This window comes from Phaethon lepturus, unplaced genomic scaffold, assembly GCF_000687285.1.
Source record: "Phaethon lepturus isolate BGI_N335 unplaced genomic scaffold, ASM68728v1 scaffold29186, whole genome shotgun sequence".
NCBI classification, from domain to species: Eukaryota; Metazoa; Chordata; class Aves; order Phaethontiformes; family Phaethontidae; genus Phaethon; species Phaethon lepturus.
Genome location: NW_010548779.1, coordinates 1,859 through 23,355, shown reverse-complemented (window position 1 = coordinate 23,355; position 21,497 = coordinate 1,859). Strand labels below are relative to the sequence as shown.

The following is a 21,497-nucleotide window of genomic DNA, read 5'->3' as shown; positions in this document are numbered from 1 at the left end:
GAAATACTTGAACATGTAGCCAAGCACCTGGGAAAGACGGCTGAACTGGGCTAGTATAGACCAAACCATTTGAGCTGACTCTCTTCATTCATATTTTGTTGCCAGAAGCACACATCTGAAATAAGAAATTTTCTGCCCAGACTAGCCAGGTTAAAAACGAACAACGTCCTGACCTGAAATTTAACACAACAAACTCAGACTAACCGTTTTGTAATACTTGCATGGTGATAAGCAATAAAGCGGGGGATACAAAGCCCACCTCCAACCACTTCTTGGATGCAGTTAAGATGTGAATTACAAGGCTCTGAAAGATGGCAATCCCCAAGAACAATTTTCCTCCTCTACTCATCCCCCACATGCCCTCAGACTCTTACGGTAACAACTCGATACACCTCTAGCTAAGGGTATCTTTTGTACTTGGCACCTTCAGACTTAAACCCATACACCATTCTTTACTGTCCCTCTTCTTGTAGTTCTGACTTTTGATAGCCTCTTCTCATCTCTATATAAAAGCTTCTGTGCATTTGAACACGTGTTAGAGGTGCTGGTTAACTCAGTTCCAGCTTGGTCTGTAGAGAAGACAGTGCAGGAAAAATACATTTTCTTCAACCCACGTTTCTAGCTACCATTTCCAGAATTCCTTCTGCTACCCTTAGGGACTACGCTCAGTTTTAGTACTCCAAATGACATAAACAGCATTGTGCACATAGAATTATGTCAGTGTTGTATTTGTCTTTAGAACACACAGCCAGAGCCATAGAGAAACTACTACACATAAAGCTAATAAACTTACCTGCTCCCAACATAACTGAGGGGTTACTGGTGTTTGTACAGCTTGTAATGGCAGCAATCACTACTGAACCATGAGCAAGCTCGAAGTCACAGCCCTCAAAATTAAATTTGACTATGCTGTTATGTCGGCTTGGGGCAATTTGGAATCCCTTGAATCCTTGCTGTAAGGGGAGAAAGTAAGAATCAAAAGGATGTAGTTAATATGAGTATTTTGACTGAAAATTAGTATGGGCTGGGAATTTCATGAATGAGAAGCATCTGAGAGCCACACCCATGCTTGCACTTTTAGGTCTGGTGGTCAAGGCTTGCATCTCTGGTCAAAGTGGTGGACAAAAAATATTTTTCTGAAGTCTATCCCTATTCTCTGTTTACTGGTAAGAGGCAGCCTTTGCAGCAAAATATATTTGTGTTTTCTTCCTGCATGAATATATCCTTATTCAGATTGCTCAGATGCTTCTTGCTCCCATATACTCCAGATTCCTGACCATATATAGTCTCGTTACACAATCTAGTCCTAAGGTTTTAGCCATAACACATAAGATTTTTTAAGCCACAAATATCAAACAGCTCAAACATGCTAAGAGCTAACTTGAGAGGCAAAAGTCTGACGGTTGGAAAACAAACAAAAACCAAGGAGGCACTGTTCACATCCTGAAAAGTTAAGCTTATAGACCTGAAAGCGTAAGGTCTTTTAATGGAGTTTGGAACACGTAACAAAACAAGAATTATTGGGAATTGCTGTAGTTCAACTTTCTTGATTTGCATCACTAGGATTCTGTACTGCCTTTAACAAGGGCAGTTACCTGATAACTGATTCAAATATTGATTTCAAATCAATTCAAAAATTGATTTTTCAATTCAATTCAAAAATTGATTTCAAATATTGATATCAAATACTGATTCAGGTAAGGATTCAAACTGATTTTGGAAACTTAAGTGACTGGGCTTATTCATTCAAATGAAAATCTTAGCTCTTCTTTTAATGTACATTTTTGACTGGATGACGTAGAAAGTGGTTGTCTTTTTTCCCCCTGTATTTAACACCAACATCAAAGGGTCTGATGTGCTGAACACATTCAGTACTGAATGCAAAACTACATTGTGGAGCTCAGGGCATAACCTGCTTGGAAAGCTGAAGAGCTGGGTAGTCAGAACAGAGCTTAGTGCAGTAGCTACTTGGTCCACTCTAGTAACAACACCCATCATGGCTAGTTCAGAAATCCCTAGTGTATGTCAAAACCATGTTGGGCCTAAGGCTGATCTAAAATCAGAAAGAACTACTACTTGAATAGGACATGAACACTTTCATGTGAGAGAAGCATCACACCAATTTTAAACTATCTATTGTTGATGTAATCTTCTAAACCCCTTTCAAACATTCTCATTTACTTTCCAACAGGCAAACAACACGCAAATTAACCCCAGAATGTAGTTCCTGAACACTAGACAACTTTTAGAAGCATGCATTAGTTTGTATGCCGAAATGTTCCTAGTCCCTACCTTGGCTCCCAGACAAGTCTCAAAGTCCTTCTTCATATCTGACACAGCAACTTTGTCCTGAGGTCTTTTTGGTCCACTGCAGCAAGGCACAACAGTATGGAGATCCAACTCAACAACCTATTTAGTAAGAGGAACAGAGAGCATTTCAGCACTGCATGACAAGTTGAAGCCAGTTAAGCCACAGGTATGTTTACTGCTGCTGTTGGACCAATGCTAAGTCTGCACATCTTTATGTTTGTTTGCAGACATTATAAAAGACATATGAGGGAAAGATCAGAAGAAAAGGAACAGTTCTACTTTTAGACCCTGCCAGCTCCCAGGTATGGCTCGCAAAAGTACCCCACTTATTGAAAACCCAATGTGTGACTAAAGCATCTAAACAATGCAGATGATTTTGAGAATTATATCCTTTCATACGCTAGCAGCAGGGTCCTCTTCAGAAAACAATGATGTGAAGAAATCCTGGTACTATCATAAACCAAAGCAGACTATTGGTATTGGCCTTAGGGAAAACACTCAGTCTATTATGAAACAGATTATTGTATTTTCCTATTCTTCACCCAGGTTTCAACTTTGTTTTTACAGTGTGCTGCTTCTTTCCATAATTACTAAGGTTTTTGAACAATCATGCAAACCTGAACATGTTACAAGACAAATTCTTACTGTAGAGAAAACCAGGAATATTCTTGAGTTTCCTGGACACAGAGTAGGATCTTGATTTTCTTGCATAGAAAACATCTTGTGTGGTCTGTGGTTACCACCCAGAGCTTCTAAGTGTCCTGATTCATAGAGTAAAGTAAGTTGTTGAACAGAAAAGGGTAAAACTGGGACAAGGCTTACACAGACACTATACATGCCATCTTCATAGCTGTGTTTGAGTCTGGACTGACTTCTCAAAACTACCTGGATCAAGTTGCAGCATCTGCACCAGCTAGAGCTCAGTTGAGAGTTAATCTGTACCTATGCTCAAGTTTTCACACCTGGAGATCCAGCTGATTCATTCCACTAGGCCCTAAGTTAAAGACAGCTGTGTGGACCAGGCCAAAGGACAAGAAGTCCCTTGACTATTTCTTAGTTTCTGTGAAGAACACAATTGTCATATTAAAATAGGGCAAGGTATAAAGCAAAAAGCCAGAAGACAGTAGTTTCTAACCTGTGTGAAGTCTGGATCCTGAGAGGAGTTCTTGAAGTCTCTTAGCATTCCCACAGCCTCAAGATACTTTTTTGTGCACATAACTTTCTCTTTATCACGGCCTAAAGTGAAAGTCAGATACAGCAAAAACAAAATGAAAATGAAACTGAGGAACTACTATGTGACAGAAAAAGAAAAAGCCTAACAGGCTATTTCACTGTTCACACTGTACATTGCACTACAAGGCCCTTTCAGCACAAACATTAGAGACCCACTAGAAACAAAGCAAGTGAGCAGACTTAGTGGCTTTTGCAGAAAAAAAATTTAGGTTCCTGCTTCTATCATCTGGACAAGCTAGGTTCAGGCAGGGTTGAGCAGGCAGTTAGCTGCAAAAGAGTCTAAAACTCATCTCTTCCTAAACATGGACCCTAAGAGCAAGAAACAGCCTGAATAAGCAAGTATGGATTTAAAAAAAGCACTTAAGCTCAGAAGGCTCCACCTGATTCAGTGCCATTGCTGAGTACATCATATAGACCTGGAGTCCTTGTTTTCAATTATACCTTTAACTCATGGTCTCTTCTTACACTTACCAGTTTGTATCAGGTACCCAATGCTAATATCATCCACTGGGAAATAGGCAGCTGTTGCTCCATACTCTGGACACATATTGGCAATGGTGGCTCGGTCAGCAATTGACAGCTGGGCTACTCCAGGACCAAAAAACTCCACGAATTTACCCACAACTCCAACTTGGCGAAGGTGCTGTTATAAAAATATAGTGCCTGTGTCACTGCTAGGTGTCAAACGACATGAGCATTTATGTTATGAAATCCAGTTTTTGACTTCAGAGAAATCGTTTTTGAAGGTTTCTATAGCCATTTGAAATGAGTAGACTTTGGTAAACTAAATCACGAAGATGAGGACACAGAGATGTAGTTTCAGTAATGAGGTACAACACAGGGATGTATCCCTTCTAAACTTGCTCTTCCTCTCATTTAAACTAGAGTCTATCTTAGAACAACTGTATTTTTCTCAACATGCCATTCTAAGGAAAAGAGAACAGTGTGGGGTCTTTAGCCAGCAAAACCAGGAAGATGGGGAAACAAGAAGAACCAACCACACAAGTACATGAACCAAATTGTAAGTGACCAAATACACACAACACCTGAATGAATTCATAAAAAAACATTGGCTTTCCCCATCTGGAGGTTCTCTCTAGAGACAGCATCCCATGATAAACGTGTTTACCAGATTGCTGGCCTCCAACAACACTAAAGCTGGCCCAGTAATACTCAGTTCAGTCACAACTCACAGACTAAAAAAATATACCATAAACATATAACATGTAAGACATACCTGCAGATCAAAGAAATCTGACTGCAGCACTTACTGTCTGTTTTCAGGTTTTACACTGCCTTATTTTAAGTGAGGGCTTCAAGTAAGAATGTCACTGTGTTCCTTTTGAGGCAGCAGAGAAATAAGATCCTCTTACAAGCACAGTTGTTCCAAAACAGGTCTGGACATGAGGATTTGAACAGGCCATGAGATATCAACTCTCTGTTCTATTTTGCCTGGCTTCGGGGAAACAGATTTGTGTAGTAAATCTGCCATTGTCCTTGGGCAGCTGATTCCAACCCACACAGAGCGATCAAGCTTAAAAAAAGTCCAAAATGACTACATGGAAGCACACACACAGGGCTCCTAAGCATGCAGTACAGTGGCTCTATGCTACGGAACACATATAGCTTCCAGCAGTAATGGCAAAACAGCAGACTTGTTCATTACCTTGGTAATGGTAAGCACAATGTCAGTGGATGTTACCAGTGGCTGAGGGTTTCCCAGCAGCTTATAGCCAATCACCTCCGGAAGCACCATGCTGATTGGCTGGCCCAACATCACCGCTTCTGCTTCAATGCCACCGACACCTGTACGCAACAGAAGTATACAAGCCAACTATTCAGAGAGATAGTAACGTGTCAAAGGTAAACACATGAATTACAACTGACTGATGATTACTCAACTCAAGGTGTGAAAGGGGAGAGAAGGCAGACAGCCAGAGGGCTTGGCTTAGCCTTCTGCCAGAGGCACTCCTCATCTTGCTTCAGCTTCTGCAAAGCTTTTTAATTTCTTTCCATTTCATACTTTCATCCTTGTTCCTCAGCTGTTAGATAGGATATTAGGTAAATCTAAGTAACTTACTCTGAGGACACTTGGCTTTTACAGTAACAGATGTAAAAGTTTTATTTATCCAATGCATAAACAAAGAACAACTGACAAGGCATTGAACATGGTGTGCTGTGAGTGAAATGCATGCAGACCATGACTACGGTTCAAAAGTAACTTAAAAAGTTATTTTGAAAGAAAGATTATTAGAGTCAAGAGTATAGACTGTTGTAAAGAATACTAACAGAAAAGCTACTTGTTAAGACAGAAATACCTTCCTTAAATCTATTTAAAGTTTCAACATGGCTTGGGCATGTGCAGATGGGAACCTCTGTGTAAGCACACCTTCACTATTAGACGAATGCAATTCAAGTGACAACTTCATTTTGCTAGTTTAATAAAGTAAAGTGTCAAGATGTTATAGTCATATGCAATCTAAAAAACCTATGATGTTTATAGCAATTTGGCATTAGGCAGCAGTCTTATAACTTTTTGGATGTAGAAAGTCCCTCTTGTTTATCTTCCTCTTTCAAATCTCCTTCTACATTTTGTTTAGCCCAAGTAATACTGAACTAGAACAAATTGCCTGTAACAGTTGCTTATGTATGCCAAACCATTACTCCTATTCTTTCTTGCACTTAATCTAGTAATTATTCCGAAAATTTATTTCCAATTTATTTTATGCAAAATGATATACCTATCTTAATTAAAAAGTCTGAAACAAAGCTTAGTCCACCAACAGGCTATTCACAATACGCTACTGCACATACCCCAGCCAAGCACTCCCAAGCCGTCTATCATGGTGGTGTGCGAGTCAGTGCCCACCACACTGTCTGGATAGTAGTAGCCATCCTGATCCATAACCACTCTTGCCAGGTACTCCAAGTTCACTTGGTGGATGATCCCAGAGCCTGGAGGAATAATCCTCATGTTTTTAAAAGCCTGAGAGCCCCACTGAAACAGAAGGAATTGGAATAAAAAATTTTCAATGCACATGAGCACTGGGAGAACTTTTGTTCATTGCACTTTTCTCCATGCAAATAGGATTAATTCTTTCAGTACCTTTAAGAATTCAAACCTTTCTTTGTTCCTTTCAAATTCCAGGTCCTGATTTTTTTGCAAGCTGTCTGACCTGCAAGTGAAAATAATCAGCTGTCAGAACCAAAAGTGTCCACCCGAAAATTACATCTGGTCAGATATACCTAAAGGTTGAAAGAAGAGTTATTAGCTAATGTTAATGCTGATCAATATCATCTTTTCAATCTCACTGCAGCTGTGAGCTGCAGGCAACCAATGAAATGGATTTAAGAAACCTTAAGAGACAATACCTGAAGTCTGGTTCAAATGTGAGTGCTAATCTGCATATTCTATATGTGGCAGGCCTAAAACTTGTATCTTGGGAAAAGCTATGCTACATGTTAGAGCGATGTGAAGTACCCAACCTGAATCAGAAGCAATCAGCAAAGCAGTAAAGGGAACTCGAACACAACTGCCCTGCAACTTGAGTTAAGAAGAGGTTATCACTGATGATACAATGCTGGCTGAAACTCCTGTGTTTCGAAGCAGACAGAGCTAAAAAACTTTTCACTTGAACCAGCTACCTAACTCAGGCCTGAAGAGTTTGAAAGAACTGAAGCATAGGGCTGGCCAGTGGTCTATCCATATATACACAAGCCTAACAGAAATAAAGTAAGTATGTGACAAAAAGTAATTATTAGCAAAAAAATACTGAAGTCCCAGATACTAGTGATAACATAAAATGAATGTTATAAAAATAATACAGAAAAAGAATAGTAATCGTTGATTTTGTCCTATGGTAAAGATGAAATCATATCTTGTTCAAAAGAAATACACTGTTTCCCAAAGATCTTAGAAAATTATGTGAAACAAAAAAGAAAAAAATTAGGTGTTAGAACACCCATTACCCCAGAGATCAATCTTTAGATGACTAGTTCTAATATTGTAACTGTTTCTAAACTCCTTAGTGTTATGTTAAGATTAAGAAGAGACACAGCATCTGTAGAAAAAAATTAAAGGGAGTTGATTTTTGACAGTTACCTACGTCAAAATTTTTTGGGCCTTCTTCTCCCCTGCCAACTACAAAATGGCAGTGAGAATTTGTATCCTCGCTAGTCTATAGCTAAAAAATAGTTATAAAAAAGTTACATTGGAAAACTGTCTGTCAGCATTCTTCTATAAAGAGGCTTCACAATACATTTCTGCTCAGAAGTTCAGTATTTTTATTCTAAAGAAGCCTCTAAACATTGGCAGTGAGAAAGTGCTCTTTATGTTCTTTAATGTCCACCTTCTAGGAATTTTCTTCTTTGCAATGCTATAACTTAAGTAGCCCACTTCAAAACGGTCCCCTATAGAGGATGATAAATACACAGAATTAGCAGGCAAGGTGACTGCAGACAAAAAAATCTTCTGGAGTTTGGAAGATGGAAGGAAACCACTGAAAAACATGTAACTGCAGGATCTGTTTGGAAGAGTAGTTCAGTAGGCCCATGTTTAGATACCATGGAGGGTAGAAGGACCCCTATGCAGAGGTCTTGTATTTCATTGTGAGTCTAGTGAGTGCTAGCAAATGCTCATCTCTCTATAGCATGCTGAGGACTGAATAGCATTGTGTTTCCTTCCTATACTTACAGAAGCCATATGAATCAGTGTCATGTGCTCTTCTGCATGGAGGTACTGAACTGGCAAACAATTCCTGAGAGCTAGGCCAGGGCAGCTTAGGTCTATTCTTAGATACATAAGGAAGAAAGGAGACACTCTTGCTTGCCCTTTCCAAAAAGCCCTACGGGGTCAAAAAAGTGCATGTGGAAAAAAGCTATTTCTGAGCAACTAATAATAATGCAGTATTATTATGGAAAAGTATGATCACCACAGGTCTAGACTGAGCCTGCTTCTATTAGCATTTAGTGCAGGCTTGTGCTGCTGAGAGATGCACCACAGAAAAAAACACAAAATTCCCCCAACTAATTCACAGCAACTGATACAACAGTCCAACTTAAACACTTCTTAGGGTCTAGGATGCTGATAACATTACCAATGGAACTACTTTTATTATCAGTAACTGGATCTAGCTTATTTACTACCATTAAGAAGTAAGAGTTATTTTGTATCCTTACCGCCTGTTAAAATCAACCTGGATGGAGTGATCTATCACTAGATCAGCAGGACAGATAGGATTGATTTTTTCAGGGTCCCCACCAAGTTTCTTCACAGCATCACGCATCGCAGCAAAGTCAACCACAGCAGGTACCCCACTGAAACAGAAAAGAGATAGGCAAGGTGAAACAGTTTGGAAAAGAAAAAAACCCAAACACAGCCAAGATCCTGAGATGCAGAACAGACACCTACTATCCCATACAAAGCAAACCTTAGCCTTACCCTGAGTCTTGGGATCATTATAATGTCTATGGCAGAGACAATACCCTGGGGAAGACAAAGTCAGAAGAGCAGAAGGGACTGCATCTATATCTTGAGCACTGCAAGAATGAAAAGCTAAAACCAAAATTCATCAAATAACAGAAGCTGTTTAATATGCTTGGCTGGGAATCTGGAAACTTAGTCCTAGTCAGCACTCCTTTGGGACCTTGAACTGGTTTCTCTTTTTTTTGCTCTGTTCCTCCCTCTCCTCCCCATTCTGTTTAAAGAAAAAGGGAGGAAGGGGAAAAAAAAACAATGTCTTTTCTTTCATTCTTTGCTATGTTTATTTAGCTGATTTTGAGGCAAGGGTCATCTCTTCCAAGTTTTGCAGAGCACAGAAGAATCTTCTCTGTAATTAGGGCTGCTCAGAGCAGGGCATCAGATTTCTCATATTACAAAGGACAACAAAGGACATGACTGCAAAACACCTTTGCAGAGTAACTGTATTTTCAAAAGTGGATTTAACTGCCCTGGCAGATCACTGTACAAACATGAAAGGCAGAAACAAGGCATAGAATTCTACTAACGAATTCCTGTACTTACTACTGACAAAAGAACTTATATCAAAAATGACAAACAGCACGTTCTCAGACTACGGGCCAACATTCATATTTCTGCCTTCTCACATATTTTGTGACAATCCTGCAAGCTCTTGAACTCCAAGTGACTCAGAAAGTTATGAGGCCTTTTTCTCTATGTTTGTGTGTCTTATTCATCCAAAAATATTTTTAAATCCCTAAATTAAACCTTCCTTCCTAAGTGAGGTAGGTAAACTATACAGCAGGTCAAAGTAATGCATGTGCAAGTCTCTTGTCCATCCTTCACTTCCAACCCAACTTTAGTCATAAACAAACAAGGAGTAGTAACCAGAAGTTCTGGCACTTCAAAACCCATCTTAACTAATATATCATACACATTTCTCTATTTATTTTAACAAAACTTATAGGGCTTCTCACCACATACATTCTCAGCTTCTACAGAGGTATGACTACCATGACATTTTTCACACAGTTTGGGAAATCCTCTTGTATACCAGCCTGATTTTGCTGACTGCTGAGACAAAAAGAGCTCTCTGATGTGCTCGTAAGGATCTGGCATCATTCAGTAACCCACTGAGAACATTATGTTTCTGCAAGAGCAGCCCAAAGCAGTGAAAGTTTATGCTTTCAACTCTGATTATAAGGAAGCTATTAAGATTTTAAAGATTTTATAGCTGTAAGATTTTAACAGCTTCCTAATTGCCACAGAATTTTACCTTGAAAATCCTGAGTGTTTACAAAAACAAGAGTCCACATTTTCTAACCTTGACAGATTAACTGATGTTGCTCAGCATTTTGAAGCAGTTTGTTGTCCCAGGACAAGCATATTCCAAAGAAAACAACAAATGCTATGTTATACTACCTAGGTGGACTTGTGGGAGGGGAGAGGTGGGAGGAAGGGAGTGGAAAAGTTATTTTGGCAGCTTACAAATGACAGACAACTGAAAAGGAACAGATACAACATCCATCTACAGTCTTGTAAGAACTCAGGATAATTACAGAACTATTAGATCTACAAAATTCAATAATTCCAATCCAGACACGTGAATGTAATTGTTGTATGGCTTCTGGAAGGTTGCCAAAGCAGCCTTTTCCAGAAGCTCCCACTCATGAGCCTGTTCAAGAGCTTGTTTTTCATGAATGCAGCTGCTTTGCAGACTTACAGGAAAACTTTTAAAACTCAGCAGGAGAGCAGGGGGCAAGAAAGAAGTGCAGTAACAAAGGGAACAATGTTTGCTTGAAAGTTTGGCTTAATCTGTACTCCAGCCTTTTAAAATGTTAACAACAGCCAGAGGGTAAAAAAAAAAAATAGCTAGGAAATCAGCACTTTTTTCAATTGAGGCTTTGCCAGTTTTCCTAATGTGTTTAGGAGTTGAGCTGTACTGGGTCTCTAGCACCTGGCCAACCTTTGGGAAAATTCAAAATGTAAGGTGTGACAGCTAAGACACTTTACTGTTCTGAGAAATAAAATCAACTGACTGTTTAGCAGCATGGGTCTTATGACAGATGAACTAAACTCTCTTACAATGGCACAGGACAAAGGTACAAGAACAGTGGACTTGAAAGTCAAATGCTGTACTAAAAACAATTTGAAGCTACTGTTCCACCTGAAAATTAACTTCCCACACCTACCAGGGACTATTACATGCTGACATATGGGGAATATCCACACTGCAATAACAAGGCCCAGTTTTCAGAGTCCATTAGGTAGGAATCTCAGTTTGGATTTCTGGGAGAATAGTAATTTTTTCAATAGCAGAGAAGCCTTTAAAAATATATGTGGAATAATATTGACTCAGAAGAGAAAAATGACACTAGTTATAAAGGAGAAATTAAAAGGTTAGAAAATTGAAAGCAAGAGCCCCTGGGTGCGGCCGGGGGCAAGGGAAGATACCACCCCCCCGCCCTCCGCTTCTAAACTCTGAATTCTCTCATTTGGATGCAATTTATCCATGCAGTTTATCCATCCCATTTTCATATTGATTTCTCCATACCAGAAGCACTTTATTTAATGCTTTTATCATGAGTGTTTGCCTCTCCAAGTGCTGTCTGTAGCATGACATCCATGAAAGATGAAGAAAAGGTCTTTTCAAACATTTCATTGCTATTCTTTCCCTCAGCTTACCCCTCTATCCCATGCTGAGCATTGCTGAACTTTCAAGAGCCCCTATGCCTAGGTTTAGAGAGCATCAGACTCACGTGAAGTCTTGCAGAATAACTCTTGCAGGCTTAAATGGCACTTCGACATTCTTGTGTTGCACCTCTTTCCAGTTGAGAATATTCTCAACATCTCCCTTCTTCACTAGGAACTCATCACAGTTACGGATCGCCGCTTCCAAGAGGACTCGAATAGAAAATGGCAGGTGTGCTGCATGGGTAAGAGGCAAGAAACAAATTCAGTTTTTACCTTAGGGCATATGTCAGCAAATATAGAGTCCTACGCCTGGGGCAGACAGGGCCTTGAGTGCTTGTCCCAGTATTCTCACAAGGCTTTACCTCAAATTACCAGACACCCTTTTCCAGCCTCCAGCTTTGTCAGGAGGTCAGTGATAACTGATCTGTTCCACCCAATTCTTTGAGCAGATTTATTATCTTCTGTTCCTAAGTTATTCCATTCTTCTGCTGGGTAGTGGAATTGCATCTTTTTTTCCTTTAAACAATCTGAGTTTATCAGTCTTGGAATCCTGGACTGGATCAACTGATAATACCATACATGTATTTGTCTATTTTCTAAGACTCATCTCTGCTTTTCACACACCAAGTCCAATATTAATTAATTTCTCATTTACACACTATCTGAGCCTGCAATGGGTATGCATTGCTGATGTTCAGAGAAAATGTTCCTCCTCTTGCTTCCTGAATTCTCCTTAATCACCTGTTTCCTCTTTGAAACATGAAAAATACCCAACATAGACAGCTCCAAGCTATAGATACTCACTTTTGAAGTCAGTGGCTTGGACTGTAGGATTTTTACGAGTTCCACATAAAAGATGCCCGAGTACATTCAGATACTGTTAGAAGACTACAGAAAAAGCTTCCTCAGAAAGGATTTTCTAGCTACCACTCTTTTTAAGGCTTTTTAAAGCAATTTTTCTGGATGGTTCAGCCATATCAGTGTTAGGTCCTTTTCAGTCTTTCACAGCAGTATATGAGAAAACAGACGCTCTTAGTTTTGCCTAGTCCTCTTCATCCACTCAAATAAAACAAGATTGCTGTGTGCACAGCATGTTGAGAAAAATAAGTGTGATCTTTCCAGTATTTATGGAGTTCTAAGTTCTCAGAATTAAATTTTTCTAAAATTTTGTTTTTAAGGACCATCTTTTGAATTCATAGTTCTCTCCAGAGACCAAATATCATCCATTGTTACAATGTCTCTTCAGATTCTGTTCATCAATGTTAACAAAATGCTTTCCTTACGTTGTCAACATACCGTATCTCCCATCTTCCAATTTGCTCAGGTTAAAGAACTTCTTCAAAGGCTGTTTAGGGTCCAGTGGCTCCACAATCCATACAAAAGGGTTGCTCATGGTTATTCAAAACCCTTAGTGTCCCTAAAACACAAAAGAAAAATCAAAGCCATTTTCATGACAACCTGCATACAAAGTACATGTCCCAAGTTCTACAGTGTATCTGTCCCACACATAAGGGCTGTACCAGGCAAAAAAGTAGTGCAGTCTGTGTTAGTCATGCCCCTTCCCCTACAAATCTACTTGTAACACACCCTCAGAGACAAAAGGTATGCAGAAAGATAAGAGCTTTGTGAAAAATATGGATACACCAAGTGGTTTAAAAAGGAAGTTCAATGCCTGCACTATTCTCTTCCTTACACTGTTTCTAGACAGCCCTTTGTGCCTCTGTGTCCCCACAAATCACCAAGACAATGTGGTCCCATTTCTTAAGTGGCATTAGTCTAAAGCTGAAGAGACACGCATTTGCTTTCAAAGTTAAGAACAATTCAACTAGAACAGAAAACACAATAATTTTACTTGAGCCAGAAAGTGTTACAGACTAACATTATAAGCCCTGACTATGAGAGACCAAGGAACCCTCCTGAATTCAGAAAAATTTATTAGGGTCATCACAAAAAAAAAAAAAATTGAAGTAGACTCCACTGTAAGCATCATTTTAACTTGTGATCTTTTCTTTTTCGTAGCTATCCTAATGGTTTACTGGATAGAGCTTTCCACCGAGACCTACGACTTTTAGGGTTCCCCTATACAAATTAAAGATTCCCAATATCAAGGCCAACTAGCATGGAGGGGCCTAAATTCACACCAGAAACAATCTCCAGAAAAGGTTAACTGCATGCAAACTGCCTAATGGAACAGTTCCTAGGACACTCTTAAGATGTGAACTCTGCCCCGGGCTCTTTTAGGAGCACTAGCTTAGGCCAACACATGCCAAGGAGTAAGCTAACGATTTAACAGTAAGGACAATTCTCTTCCAGTGCCTGGCAACATTCCCAGACATGAATAAATTTTTTTTTAGAAGAGATATAATCACAGGCCTGATTTCTAGATCTGCTGTTTTCCCACAGCACTGAATGTCTTCATTCAAGTAATATTATCTTCCCTTGCCCCAGTTTTTCAAACAAAAAAGACCCAAACAACAAGGTATGAGATGCACATCCTGTGACGGGTCTTGGAGACTGTTTGATGCAAAGGAATGCACAAAATCCAGTATTTGTTAAAAACAGTTAATGCAAGACCAAAGAGTGAATTAATTAATCTCATCTGTCAGTCCCATTGACTGTTCTTGGAATACTATTATGTATACATTTATGGGGGATTTTTGAAGTATTCCAGCACAAATCACATATTTTGAAGACAACAACCTTAGAGGTTAGATTGAGATGGAGAGATAGCGGAAGTAGTGACAAAGGAAGGTCCAGGGTGTAAAGCAGCAAGATACCATAAAAGAAAGAAAAATTTCCAGAATTCTGTTGAACGAAACAATGGAAGTTTCTAGATAAAAAGTTGAATGCCCAGGGAAGGCAAAAAGGTAGACAAACGAACAGACGTCACCCCACCAAGTATATCCCCTATCACATTCCCATCTATAAAAGTTACTTTCTGGGATTCCTCTTCCCAGCTTTGCAGATACCCATCCTGCACACAAGCCCATGAAGTTTTAGGTGTCATCTTCTTTAATCAGTATGAACTACTCAGCTATTACTCTTCTGAGAAAATTCTGTGCTTCTAGAATTAAGTATGACCAAAATAAACTGCTTCCTCCCTCGTCTTGCCAGCTATGCTCCCAATGAGCTTTATTCTCTGCCTTCCAAGATGAGAATTTTGTTTTATGCATATCCACTTCTCATGGGAAAGTCTAAGGGTAACTGAAGCTAGAAAATGGTGGGATATCCCCTGATAGATAAAGCAGGAGATCATTACTTTGATATGACTATTAACGAGTCCACTATACTGAGTTCACATATTCTCGTCGAAGTATAAATTGCAGCTGTAACATTTCCCATCCAAATCAGTGTCTTGGCAAACCACAGCAGCAACTCAAGATGCTATGACACATTATCTGCTTGATACCATTTATTTGCCAGACATGACCCTCTTCCCTGTACACAGCTTTTATAGATCACAGTATGAGATACTTCAGTACAAGCTTGCTTTCATCAGTGAGCTACACAAATATGCCAAACTGTGGGGTGACGAAGGCCTAAACGCATGTTCTTTTCACCTGCTTGGTCACACTGACATGAACAACTCTGTTGCAACCTTGTAAGCAGTTTAGAAATCTCCACAAAGAGGTAAAATATCTAGCAAAAAGATCAACATGCAGCATTGCTGTAGCAAATTTCACAGAGCTGGAGAAGCCTCAGTCATACCAACTACTATTTCCAGACAGTAAAATTATAAATCAAGTGGCCACAGCACAGAACTAAAGCTAGCGATCCACCAAAAAGATGCAAAAGAGCAATACTCTGCAGATTGAGTACACCAGCATTTAAGTAATCACTGCGATAGATACAGATTAACTTGTGATTGCAGCACAGAGTATTTATTCACGTTTTGCAGGAACTGAAATGTAAATATGCAGACAGGCTAGCACACAGGGGAGCCGACATCTGTCTGCCTGGGATTGGCGCAGCACGCAGTGTCACATGCATTGACCATGGCCAGTGCCACATGACCACAGTAATAGCTGATCACAGATACCAAAGAAAGCACTTGATCTTCTGCCTAACAACCTCAAAACCATTTGCGTGGAGGTCACATCTGAAACGGGATTCCACATAGTGGCCCTCAGGAAGACAGAAGTACAGACTAAGAGGTTTCTGATGGGCACCAGCCACCCACACAAACGTTGCTCATCCTGGCCTTGGGAAACAGCAGCAACTCTAGCCCAAGCTATTCCCTCTCTCCAATTATCCAAACGCCCACTCTTTAGTGTTTGTGCAATTCCAAGCCCTAAGGACTCCAGGGGTTTCAGCTGACTGAAATATATGAAAATGGTTCAACTGGGGAGCTAAAAAGAAAAAAAAAAAAAAGGAGCAGAATCTCATTACTAGAACCTTCTCAAAGGGTTGCATGACTTTTATAAAGTGTACCAGGGAAACAATAGCTTTATTTTAGCCCTTCCTGTGCCTACTAATACAATTCTGTGAACACTGATAATTAGTCTCATACTAAAGCTGATCATCTTTAAACCTACCTTCCCCATCTATCAATTTTGTTTTCTACTCACCTTGTTACATCAACGCAGTAGTAGCTTAGCATCGTGCCACCATCTCTTATCAAAGCATGCCTCCAATTCACCCACAGACGGCACACCAGTTCATCACAGAAAGTCCGATTTCTAGCTTTCCTCTGTCCCAGCTCCTTTCTCCTCCAGAGACGCAGAAATGCGGAAGGATTCTAACCATGAATACCAGGAGGGGCAAATTTATTTGGACAAGGTCAAAACCTTCCAAATCTAAGAAAAGGAATCTGTTTTTTCTGTATGCAACATTTGCCCTTCAGAGTAGAGAATGAACCCTTGGCTGTAACAGCTCTTCCATACTGCCTGTATCCCTAGATACGACACAAGAGGCTTCAAATTTCTCTGGCAACAGAAGTTTTATATTGTGATTCTCTAACAAAGCATTTGCACTAGCAAAATCTGAGTACAACAACATTCCTCACTTCATCTGTACTGAGCGAGTCAGCAAACAACAGCTCAGATATTTACTAGCAACAAAAGACCAGTGAAAAAATGCCTACTGGCTGTGTTCTGTGTGTGGATCTCTATCGCAGCCTGAAGACCACACCATTTGATGACCATCACCTAGGAATTACGCACAAGCCCAGGGGGACAGAAGGAAAAAGGTGTATGTACCCTCCTCTTTCCTTGTACCCTCCTCTTTCCTTGTCTTCTCTTAAAAGTTAATCAATTAAATAAAATACACTCAAAGCATGTTAAAGTCTCATGTGGATCTCTGCAAAGAGGACTAAAGTATGTAACTTAAAATAACTTTTTTTTTTTAAAAAAAAGAACATTCACAGGAGATTTAGACATATGTTGCATATGTTGATTTCAAATCTTAAGTTGATGTAACTTTTCTGAGTACCCAACATAAACACTGTACTTGTCCCACCACACCACCTTCTATGGGAAAAGGACTCAGTTCAGTAATTGAGGTACTATTTAAAGCATGTTCTTGACTGACTGTGTGTCCTGGACTCTCCTTCAGACCCCTTTAAAAGCAGTAGTGCCACTTGGAACAATTTCAACAAGCAGAAATTTTACTGAAATTAAATGGAATTGTGAAAGCATCCTGATGTATCCCCTATTTTTGCACTTGCAGAAATTACCTTATGCAGACCACAGGGAGGAAAAAGGTGTGCTGTTCAGTCTCCCACTATACCTAACAGAGACCCTGAAGACACCAGAGTTTTTTTAGACATCACTTTAACATACTATTCTACTCTCTTTAGAGCTGCAGGAGAGTCTGAAGGTGAAAATGAATACAGCTGGTCAGGCTAAAAGCAACAATCTCTTTCACACCACTAAAAAAAAAATAAGTATTTTTTTTTAAAACATAAGTGCTCTTATCTTCATTTGTTGTACCGGATGAGTATCAGAAACAATATTGTTTGGGGTTTTTTTAGGGATCTCAGGGGAGCCAAATCATCTCTTGCCATCCAGAATAAGAGAAAACATTAGCACATAGAATATCTTTCTGCTAAAATACATACTGGCAGTAAATCATGCTCTTTCTGTAGTACATGACATGACAAAAGTAAGTACTCCCGATTAGTAATAAACACATTTATTAGAAAAGTCCCTGAGGACAAATCAAGGACACAGACTTATTCTGTTTGACCTGCAGAAAGGAAAAAAAGAAAAGCCTCTGTATGAGATTTCTGTCTAAGCTTCAGGCCATAAAGTGAGAACAGAACAGGCATAGCCATTCAGCATTTTAGTACAGACATATCGATCTCACTCAGGAAAAAAGAACATGTCTCCACCACTGCCTTTTCTATTCCATCTTTGGTTTCTCAGTTGTTCTCTTTCAAATGATGTGAGGGTGCCTGCACTGTTCATTTAAAGCACCTATTCATAAAATTAAGCACCTAATAGCTTGACTAAAACAGATTTCAAGTAGTAAAAGCTCTTCTTCCTGGAGAGTGGGTAAAGTCTCACCAACACTCTGCAGAGGGAAGCACACACTCTACAGAGGAGCAGTTGAATTTGAACACTCTGCCAGACACAAGAAATGCTAGGTTACACTCAGACAAAGCAAAGACTGTATTTTATCAGCCATCAAGGAAAGAGGGAAGGCTCAGACTTGCTGGTACTTGCAAGAAATTGAAGAAACTTTCAAATGAAAATTGGGAAAAGGAGAGGTGAGCTGGCAGGACTGCTGTGATAGAAGTCCTTGCCTGGTGTTATGGCAGTGGACTTAGGGAACACTCATGGCCTTGCTTGGAAAATACAGCATTTTCCACCCATGCTGAATCTGATCGTACCACCTTCCATTGCGATTAGCATTCCTCCTCCTACTCCCTCAAGTTATTTCCCCTAGTTTTGTCCACTCAACTGATTCACACTGTGCATCTGTACTCAGCTTCTAAGTCTGTGACAAGCACCTCTAAATAGGAAAAGCAAGTAACTAAAAAAAAAAAAAAAAATCCGAGGGGAGCTGCAGCAGAGCAGCAAGCTACTGAGTTGTAAATCCATCAAGACAATACCGAGCATGCATTTTCTGATGTTACTAAGAATTATATATAGCTGAACAGCACTTAAGCTAAGGGCTATTGCTCAGCTCCCCAACAGAAAACAAGTCTCTGTAACTTAAATAGCTCTTCTCATGGCTTCACATTCTACTCAAAGGGCCTTAGTTAAAAAAGTTGATGACTACTTCCAGTTCACGTAAGTTCTAGATCTCTCAGCCATGGACAAAGATCTCTTAGCAGGTCCAGCATGTAGGAACTTCTGTCCTTGGAACTGCAGGATGCCAAGCAAGGAAGGAAAATATCCATGTTAAGCATGCTGCCAGAAGTCTGTATTTTTTATATGAAAAGACAACCTCTCCAATATTACTCAGGTGTCTGCAGTAGTTTTTGGTAAGTAAATCCATCCATAATTCAAGTCAGTTTAGAAAAAGTACTAATACAGATATTGTGTGGTAGGAAAAAAAATTAGTTTAAATATCCAAGGTGCCCAAGAAAAATGTTTTTGTTACCCTGGAGAAAAAAAAACCAACAAACCACAACAACAAAAAGACACACACACAAAAAAATCTGGAAAAAACAAACAAACAAAAAAAAAAAAATCAAAAATGCCCCCAGCATTTGGACTGAGTTCAACATCACCACTTGAACAAGTACAGTCTTGTTTTATAATTTATCTAGCTATAATTACTTTTGGATGCGCACAGAACAGATCAGTACAACTACTGTTGCAATAAACACAGGTTTCTTAATTTGATTAAGAGAAGCTATTACTATTTAACACTTATTCTACTGTGAGCAGATAAGGTCACTATGTAAGAAACATACAGCGCTGCATTGCTGCAAGCAGTCAGTAACAGGATTTCAGTGCTAACAGAGATTTGAGAAAGAATCTTTGTGTTTCTCCATTACACAATGAAGTTCATCATTACATATAGATCCTTAAAGAGAAGTCCACTAACAATTTAGTGACTGTGCAACTGTTCTGCTGGTATGAACTACACCATCACTGCACACTGGAAGAAAATGCAGTAATACTTAAAGGAGGTTTTTTAAAAACGCTGTCTAAGCAAAGTTTCAGGGAGCCCCTTTCAACTTTAACGATCAAGAGGAACTCTATACTGGAACACAAACAAGACTCTGGATTGCAGACCTTCCTGCTTTCTCCTGATACCTAAAACTTTGACTGCAATGCTAAAATATTTATTTACTTAGAACCATAACGTGCTATACTTCCAGTGCACTGGACAGGTTACTAAGTGCATATGCCCATAATCCGTCCATTTCACAGGCTGTCATGAGCACTTTGTCAGCAGTGCTGTACTGCACATGTAAGAACTGAAGATTTAGTTCACAGATCTAGCTTGTGAAACCAAACCTTGAAGTAACTCCAGTTCCAAGTGAACTGGAAATTTAGATGTGTGCCCAGTTCCAAGACATGGACACTAAACTCCCTCAAGTCATCCCTCTGAAGAGCCAAATGCTACCTCCTCCCTCACTTCAACAGTTAGTTCACTTACAGCTTAAGGGACAGTCAAACCCTTCTCTTGTATACATCTAGCCAGCGTTTGGTGACCCAGGCAAGCACATATATCTAGTATCCTCAGACAGCCTCCAGAATGCAATCTAGCCTTGCAGTTAACAAAATCCAGATCCTAATTAAGCAGGCATACGTGTTAAGCGAATGCTGTGTCAGCAGGCACACCACTGAGTGTCCTAGTTAAAAAAGTAGAGACTAATTTTCTTTTTGCTGCAGGAAAATGAACAGTATTATGTCTGAGAATACAGGGAATCTTATCTGGAGGCTACAGACCACTGGAAAAATGAAGGCTTGAAATTTTTTTTTCCCCTGAAAGAGCAGCTCTGAACTTTAACCTACTTCCTACCTCTGTACAAACCTGCTGCTCATTTCCCCTATGTTAGCAGTCTTACACTGCTCATTAACAAATATGCAGCATGGATAAGTTTTAACAAAGAACCACCCTTCAGTGTTAGTAAAAAAAAAAAAATCCAATGTAACACACACAAACACATTCCCACTGATAAGTTAACACAGAAGCGCTGCAAGAAGTCTGCAATACTGAGAGTGCTGTAAGTGTGTACAAGGGTTTGGTCTGAAATTTGATTTTAATTTCAGTAGGCAGGATTAAAAGACATCTCAGTATTGGTCTGTTTGTTTCAAAAGGCTTTTTGGGGAAGGGGAAAGGAACACGGCAGAAGTGCATGGGAAGGGGAAACAAAACGGGAGTATTGTGAATCAGCCCACTACTCAAGACCATTACCATTGTACCAGCTCTGTAAACTGCTGTCTCTGTACCTCTAAAACCCCTTTTGTGCAACTTGCCATCTGAACTGTTTCAGAGCTATCAAAAATACGTAGGTGGAAGGAGTCTTTTCAGGATGAAGAACTGATGAGAGGATTACTACTGTTGTGAAATAAATTTGGCATTGTGGGGAAAAAGTCCTAACTCTTCATGCCATTTTCAAGACAAATCCTGAATTGGTGCTCTGGAAATAATGACAGATAATTTTCTCATAACAAAAATTGCTGCCTACAATCCCAGCAGCTATTCAGTTGTTCATGGGAAGCTAGCTTTCAAAACCCCTCGGCTTCAGTTTGTAAGCAGAAGAACAAGTGGGTATCTGGTAAGATTTCATTAGTTCCAACTAGCTGTTACCAGAGTTTACTAGTCAAGCTCCCTGGCAAGGAAAATTAAGTTTCCACAAAACATTTTTAATTCAACTGGCTTTTTCACAACAGTTTTC

The 21,497-nt window shown here is 39.6% G+C and overlaps 1 protein-coding gene across 1 annotated transcript in view; it reads right to left on the bottom strand.

Moving 5' to 3' along the window:
- Positions 1 to 13,113, bottom strand: part of LOC104623102 (cytoplasmic aconitate hydratase) — a 19,125-nt gene extending 6,012 nt beyond the window's left edge. Inside the window, exons 1-10 of the mRNA XM_010290082.1 lie at positions 12,992 to 13,113; positions 11,761 to 11,929; positions 8,722 to 8,859; positions 6,650 to 6,719; positions 6,358 to 6,541; positions 5,210 to 5,349; positions 4,015 to 4,186; positions 3,446 to 3,546; positions 2,293 to 2,409; positions 794 to 953 (exon numbers count right to left, since the gene is read on the bottom strand). Of these exons, the coding sequence (XP_010288384.1) occupies positions 794 to 953; positions 2,293 to 2,409; positions 3,446 to 3,546; positions 4,015 to 4,186; positions 5,210 to 5,349; positions 6,358 to 6,541; positions 6,650 to 6,719; positions 8,722 to 8,859; positions 11,761 to 11,929; positions 12,992 to 13,088 (1,348 nt within the window). The 5' untranslated portion in view covers positions 13,089 to 13,113. The remainder of the gene's footprint in view (positions 1 to 793; positions 954 to 2,292; positions 2,410 to 3,445; positions 3,547 to 4,014; positions 4,187 to 5,209; positions 5,350 to 6,357; positions 6,542 to 6,649; positions 6,720 to 8,721; positions 8,860 to 11,760; positions 11,930 to 12,991) is intronic.
- Positions 13,114 to 21,497: the final 8,384 nt, after the last annotated feature.